Source organism: Humulus lupulus, chromosome 1 (genome assembly GCF_963169125.1).
Source record: "Humulus lupulus chromosome 1, drHumLupu1.1, whole genome shotgun sequence".
NCBI classification, from domain to species: Eukaryota; Viridiplantae; Streptophyta; class Magnoliopsida; order Rosales; family Cannabaceae; genus Humulus; species Humulus lupulus.
Genome location: NC_084793.1, coordinates 23,366,729 through 23,374,922, shown reverse-complemented (window position 1 = coordinate 23,374,922; position 8,194 = coordinate 23,366,729). Strand labels below are relative to the sequence as shown.

General features: G+C 28.9%; 1 protein-coding gene and 1 long non-coding RNA gene across 2 annotated transcripts; one reads left to right on the top strand and one right to left on the bottom strand.

Annotated features, from left to right (window-relative positions):
• Positions 1–2,870: 2,870 nt before the first annotated feature.
• On the bottom strand, positions 2,871–4,301 carry LOC133818243 (uncharacterized). Its single transcript, XR_009885852.1, has 3 exons — positions 4,140–4,301; positions 4,005–4,034; positions 2,871–2,975 (listed from the first exon to the last, which is right to left on the bottom strand). It is a non-coding gene; the product is annotated as an uncharacterized LOC133818243 (long non-coding RNA).
• A 1,794-nt stretch (positions 4,302–6,095) lies between these two features.
• LOC133818172 (pathogenesis-related leaf protein 4-like) lies at positions 6,096–6,788 on the top strand. Its single transcript, XM_062250931.1, has one exon. It carries the CDS (start codon positions 6,136–6,138, stop codon positions 6,613–6,615), a length of 480 nt encoding a protein of 159 aa, XP_062106915.1. The 5' UTR covers positions 6,096–6,135; the 3' UTR covers positions 6,616–6,788.
• Positions 6,789–8,194: the final 1,406 nt, after the last annotated feature.

Genomic DNA, 8,194 nt, shown 5'->3' with positions numbered 1-8,194 from the left:
TTTATATGTTCTCCCCCGCACATCCCACTCGAGAGGGAGAGGACGCCCCAACTGTTCCCTCTTTTCCCGCGTGTTCAATCCCTTATGGCGTCCACGTTTACTTGGAGGCGCTATTGTATGCAAATTCAATATTTTAAAATTAATATGGATTAATTGTTAAATTTTAAGGAGTATATCAATGTGTAAAATATTACCTCGTTCACAATCAGCTGGGATATCTGCCGGTCCACGTGGAGGATCGCATCCTCCACCATCACCCCCGTGAGATTGAGCAATAACATCATCCATATCTGTCAAATTAATCGATATTAAAATTACATTTATCAGTTAAAAATGACAATATAAAATTATTTATTGTTAAAAATAATTACTTCAACATATTATAAAATTACCACTTAATTATCACTATAATAATCTTCACTATCATCATCGGTTTCTATGTGTTCATCTTCCTCTTCATCATCTTCATATTCAACCTCCTCCTCCTCCTCCTCCTCCTCCACTTCCTCTTCCTCCTCCTCCTCTTCTTCTTCCATTTCCTCCTCCCTCTCCTCCTCAATTGCAACATTATCTATCTCAACAAATTGTAATGGAGCCCCTGTACGTTCAAAGCTGATTTGTGGCAACGGTCCAAGATCAACGAATAATTGGAAATTAGAGGAACTAGTGTCGTGCATAACATCTACTTCTACATCCTCCGCTTGTTCTTCAACTAGTGGGATGTCCCACACATTTCTGTGATGCACTTCTTGGACGACTTTCCAATGAGATTTATTTTTAAGGTCTTCAATGTAGAAAACTTGGTGTTCTTGTCCACCCATCGATCCTCTCCACAAACAGGACATTTGCTTTTTCCAACATGTTCTTTCCAAAACAGTGCGCAATCATGCTTGCAGACATGGATTGACTCGTAGCCCAATCCAAGTTTCCGCAACAACCTTTTCGCTGCATAGTGCGATTTTGGAAGCTTATTTGGGGCTGGAAATGCATCATGTAACAACTCCAGCATTCCATCAAATATTTTGTTGGGAATTTTTCCCAACACTTTGAAATGCATTAACTTCACTAGGAAATTCAATGAAGTGTAATTTTGACACCCGGGGAATAATGGAGCCTCGATCTCAGCAAACAAATCGTTATAATGTTGCCCACTCCTGTAGTCAGTTGTAGGTATCTCTTGACCGCGCTCATTCTCCGCTTGTTCGTCATTGTCATTTTGCATAAGATCAGTGAGAACATCCATCATTTCATCTTCATCATTTTGATCTATCCGAGCTCTCATTGGTATTATTTCATCCTCTCCATGCCAATGCCAATTGGTATATTTCCGTAGAAAACCATTTACAAAAAGATGATTTTCTAATACATCAATCGTCTGAAATTCAACGTTGACACACCTCCTACACGGACATTTCACCAATCCCCTTGAGTCAACGCACTGCCGGGCTCTCTGGAGAAAATCCATCACACCAGCCTCATACTCATCGGATAATCGATCTGTCAAATTAATCCAACTCTTGTCGATCGACATTGTATGAATGTAGCACTGCACGGAACACTAATCATCAAACTTACAATCAATTTGTGTGTGTCCTAATTCAGAGAGAGGCAAATGTAAGAGTCTTCAATGACTCACCCTCTCTAAACGGGTCTAAGGCTTCTTGTGATGAACACTAAAAAAATATAATATTATCACTATGTGATAATAACACTATTATATCTTTGGTAATAATTTCTTATTACCAAAGAAAAAAGCAAATATAATTAAATATGTTTTTTTAATGTCTTATGCTTTTTGAAGTTAATTATGTTGTTTTATGATATCTAACTATTATATATTTCAGTGTAAATATTATTAAACTTATTTAAATTTGACATATTAATTTAGTATTTATTAAATTACATATTTTAGTTATGCTTTATTGAATAGTTTGATTAATTTAAACAAAATTTCTAAAATTTGTTTAAAATTTATTTAACTACTTTAGGATTAATTTTTATTTTTATTAGAATTTAGTTGCATAATGTTAATGTTAATTTTTTTTAATCTTAATTTTAAAATATATTATTTATATAAAAAAAAAAAATTATTCAAAAATTGAAAAAAAATATTAAAAAAAATACAGAAAAATTAAAAACAACTAACAAATAATATTAAAAACATATTTTTTTAATTTTAATTTTAATTTTAATAATGATTAAAACTAACAAATATTAAATTTAATTTTTTTAATTTTAATTTTAATTTTAATAATGGTTTTCTAATAATATATTTGTTAATTTTATTTAATCAGAACTAACACATATTATTTTTTTACATATTAATTTAGTATTTATTAAATTACATATTTTACTTATGCTTTATTGAATAGTTTGATTAATTTAAACAAAATTTCTAAGATTTGTTTAAAATTTATTTAACTACTTTAGGATTTAATTATTACTTAAATTATTTAATTAATGTTTATTTTTATTAAAATTTAGTTGCATAATGTTAATGTTAATTTTTTAAATCTTAATTTTAAAATATATTATTTTACTTATCAATTCACTATTTATTAAATTAGAAATTTTATTGAGTACTTCTACTAATATTCACAATATCTCTAAATTTTACAATTCTAAAAAAATATTAAATATGTTTACTAATATGTTTAATACACATAAAATTCACCAAAACAACATAGAATTTATTTTTTTAAAAAATACTAATCAATCATATAACAATTTTCCAATTCCTAATATCATTTTTCCTAATACATATTTTGAAAACCTAAAAATAAATACATTCTATCTAATATAATAATTTCATATTTTTATTAAAATTAATATTATATTATTTATATAAAAAAACATAAATTATTCAAAAATTGAAAAAAAATTTAAAAAAATTCAGAAAAATTAAAAAAAACTTACCAATGCCTTCAATATCTTGCTAGCAATCTCTTTAGTCCAACAAAAACCGAATACCCAACCTTCAAACAAAAATTACAAAATATCATTATACAATTTTATAAATATATATATATATATATAAAATGAATAAATCGTTAGAATTACTTTAAGATTTATTACTTATTTAAATAAAATTTCAGGATTAATGTTTATTTTTATTAAAATTTGGTTGCATAATGTTATTGTTAATTTGATTTAATCATGATTAAAAATATATTATACAACTTATCAATTCACTATTTCTTAAATTATAAATTTTATTGAGTATTTTTAATTCTAAAAAAAATTGGGCAGCATAACGGCTGTATTTTCATATATCCCAAAATTTAAAAACCTGCAAATAATACATAAAAAAATATCCAGTCGCAGAACATACACAAAGCAATACAAATACATTGTAAATGACTATATAATTTATAATTATTACTCTAAATTTTATTAATTATTCAATTTTCTATTTAAAATATCATAATTCTACTAAAAATTAACAACAAAAACAAAGCATCAATAATCATCAATACTAAGAACAAAAAAATTAACAACAACAACAAAATTCAAATTAAATAAACAAAACTCACTCTAATAATCAAAATTTATTAACCAAATCTAATAATCTAAAACTAAAATTATTTAACTCAATCTAAAAAACAAACAATCAAATATTAAATTTTCATATAAACATATATTTATAACTAAAAGTCAAATTATATACCTAAAAAATAAATTATTAAATTAATAAATTTTCATACTAATAAATTAATTATTTATCATAGGATTAAACTAACTAAATCTTAAAACTATATATGTATTTTACAAAAATACTACACAATATATTATTTCCTCTAAATTGGATATCACTAAATTTTTAACTAATTTTCATCACAAATTATTATTCTTACCTATTTTAATTACATAATCAGAAATTATATATATAATATAACAAATAACAATATATTAACAATATTAAACAAATTATAAATAAAACCCTAAATATATTTATGCAAAAAATATAAATAAAACCAAAAAATTACAAAGAAAATGTGAAATACCTCTAAAACCGCTGGTATACAATGCAAAACCTGAAAAAAAAATACCACGAAAAACTCATTATAAAAAATCAAAACTGAAAAAAAATTTAACAATTTATACAAAAAAAAAAAACTGAAATATTTGTAAATAACTACCTCAATAAGCCTTATAGCCACTTAAATCGCCTTTGGAAGGGAAACTTTGACCAAAAACAAAGTTTGTGGGGGCCGAAATCCAGGAAAACAGAAATGGGGGGCGGAGAAAACTGGTTTTGGTTTTTTTCCGTTTCAGAGAAATGAGCTCTCTGTTTGGGGAAGATGAAGATTATAAAGACCCTATACCGAGAACATGGTATAGGGTCCTCGGTACACAAACTAAAATGAAATAACCGCGTAAAAAAGGCGGGAGTCTGAATTAACTATACCGAGTACACGTTCTCGGTAAAGACCTCGGTAAAGACCCTATACCGAGAATATGTTCTCGGTATAGGGTCATCGGTACACATACTAGAATGAAAAAAACCGCGTAAAGGAGGCGGGTGTGTAAAAGATCTATACCGAGAACTTGTACTCGGTACGATGTTCTCGGTATAGGACGTTTTTTTTGTAGTGACGGTGAAGAAGGTCTTAGTATTTGTTTTAAAAAAATATTTTATGAAATATAAATATTAAAAAATATTACAAATAGAATAAAATTATAAAAATAACCTCAAAATATATTAAAACTAGCCACTAAAATTGTATAAAATTAGAATATGTTATAAAAATAAAATATTACAAACATATGAGAAAAAAACTCCACTAAAACTGTAAGTAAAAAAAATATAACATAAGAAACTTAAAGAAAAACAAATGCCATATATTTTTCGAAGCTTAAAAATAAATTCCATTTTTACTGTAATTTACTCTACAAGATATGAAGATACAATAAGGACACGAGAACAAATACAATACAAGCCCATATACTTTATGAATAAACATGAATGGAGATAATGAAAGAGCTGTTTGTGTTTTTAAAATTTAAATGGACAGCTAAAGTGCTATTTTTTTTTTAAAAAAAATTAACCTATATTTAAAAAATATTGCTATATTTTTTTTACAAAAAAAACAAGGAATTGAGTTTCCTCTTATTTATCTGGTTCTTTTATTTATGTGGAACTAACATAATATGATACGATTATAGGGTTAGTAATTATGTCTTACGATACAATTAATTATTATACTTAAATTGAGTGCCTCCATAATTATTATGCAATTGAGTAACATAACACGAACTATTTTATATTATAACCATGATAACACAAACAATCACATATATATAATATGAATTAATTATTTTTCATGATGATTGATAAAATTAGTTCAAAACTTTAATTTAAACCATAGTTTTCAAAGTATTTTTAACTATATATTCGTGATAATTATAAATTGCACCTAAATTACAATGGGCTCCATACTAATAAAAGTTGATATAAAATACAAGAAGAACAAATGACATGAATCGAACTTTAAAAAAATTGTATATCTACAATTACCGGCCAACATTTTGGTGTTGATCGAGACCAAGTAGTTTCCTGCTTTATATATCTTTCTTCTAAATGAAACTATTGTTTGTTATTTCAGTTTTGTACGTCCAAGTAGCTATTTCTCTTTGGACCAGTCTTGTCTAAGCAAGTACACCAAATATATTACTAATATATATTATGCTTTCATCACACTCTAGTGAGAGTGCTGAGTTATCTTTTTTTCAAGTTGACTATATATATATACTACTTTTGTATTTGGACAAAATTAATGAGAAAAAACACATACAGTGTATGTTAATTTCACCCATTTGTACTTTGAGTAATTTGAAAAAAATAACAGATATAGAAGTTATCTTTAACAAAGTACCACTAAGCTTTTTTTATTTTATTTTATTTTATTCGTAACTAATCTTATTATTGTGCTTTACTGAAAGTTGCAGCAAAGTGTACAAAACTCTCATAAGGGGGAAGGATCTGCTTACTATTTACTTCTTTAAAACCTTTAAATATTCCACAATTGTTCATGCACTTAATACTTTCCAACTCTATAAATACCTTATTATGATTCCCAAGTCAACCACAACAACCCAATATATACTAACAAAGATCTCATATTACTACAAACAATGGGTTTCTGTAAAATCTCAACAATGCTATTTATTATGTTCATTTGTCTTTTGGGACTTTGCCAAGCCCAAAACACCCAACAGGACTTCCTCAACACCCACAACACGCCCCGGAACCAAGTTGGGGTGAGCAACATCGTGTGGAACATCACTGTGGCCAACTATGCTCTGAACTATGCCAACGCAAGAAAAGGAGACTGTAATCTGGTGCACTCTAACGGTCCTTATGGCGAGAATTTAGCCAAAGGCAGTGGATCATTCTCAGGCACAGCCGCGGTCAATCTCTGGGTAGCAGAGAAGCCTAACTATGTCTACTCCTCCAACTCCTGTGTCGGTGGTGAGTGCCTCCATTATACTCAGGTTGTCTGGAGTGACTCCATTCAAGTTGGCTGCGCCAGGGTCCAGTGCACCAACAGCTGGTGGTATGTCGTCTGCAGCTACTATCCACCAGGCAATTACGAGGGAGAGTACCCTTATTAGTGAGCTATAGGGTTGGATAAATCGAACACATTAATAAACAAACTAGTAGAAAGAAGATTTATAATAAGATTTTGGTTCACTTGTTGTCTTGATCTACAAGTGAGTCAACCGATCAACCATTAATTATTAGGAATATATAAAAATATATATTATATATATTGATATGTATTAATTATGTAACTGCAACCCTTCTTTTTGCTGGAATAGCAGTTATTGCAAAACAAGAGAAGCATACTTCTCTCACTTAAGTATGATATTCTCCAAGTTACCTTAAATAACACAATATGAAAATTGTTGTTGACTTTTCTCATCATCTCTTTTTTGTTTTGGAATAATTCTCATATAGTCCTAAAAATTTTTACCTTAATTTTTGAACTAGTTATAAATAAGAAAAAACTCTATAAATATTGTAATAAGTTATAATATTTTTTGGTACAATCTTTAGAAAATATGCCTCCATACAGTAATAACTGTTGACGCCGTTCTTCGTCAACTTAAAATATAGAGCACGTAAACAGTAAAAACTATGGCAAGAATAGCACAATAAAACAAGAAGAGTTTTTTACATGGTTCAGTAATTAACTCTGCCTAGTCCACGAGTCTTTGTTATTAGAACTTAGGAAATTTCTGGGAATTCTTCAGGGATAAATTCTCCAGAGATTCTCTTAAGATCACAAAATTTCCCTCCCTTACAATGGTACATGACTTCTCTATTTATAGAGGAGATCTCAGAATACTCTCCCACACGTTCGGGAAGTTATTCTGTATATTAATAAATTTAATGGCTTTAAAGCTTGTAACTCCTATATACAATGAAACGTCCCCTGAAGACCAGGGGGCGTATAACCGACTAATTAATATCCCTTTATTGTAGGGAAGTTACAACAATAAATATCTCTTGAATGCATGGATTGCGTCTCCTCAGGTGACCTATTAAACCATTCGAGGTCAGCATCATGCCAGTCTAGGTTTCTGAGTAAATTACGAGTTGCATTATTTTCCCAAGACCAGCTCGGAGTGGGTAAATACCACCGAGGCCGCCTTAGAGCTCACACTCATGCCAAGCTCGGTCCACTTGATTCGAGGTTGCCCAACAATGGATATACTCCGATTGTTCTGTTTTTCGAGCTTATAAGGACTTCGAGGCTACCCATCTTCGAGGTTGCCACCTGCTTTGAAGATTCGGCGTCTAGATTATGAACATGTATTTTAGCTATCGCAAACTCACACTTGACGGATCCAGCTTTCTTGGTCACAACCTCAAGTCTCGAAATCTGGGTGTAACAATAACTATGTTAATATTAAATATATTTATATATGCTATCTTATACATTCTAAAAATATATCGATAAAATTAATTATCAATTTAGACTTATAAAATAACTTTCACTACACCAAAAATTTCTTTCAATATGACTGTAAAAGTATTATTAAATGTATGCAATAACACTTTTTAACATGTTAAAGAAAGTGATCTTATCATAGATCTGAGTACTTTACATAATATTTTTTCATACTTATGGAGAAGTATCATTGCATAGTCTACGGTAACACTATTATTGTGTTATTTTAATAAATG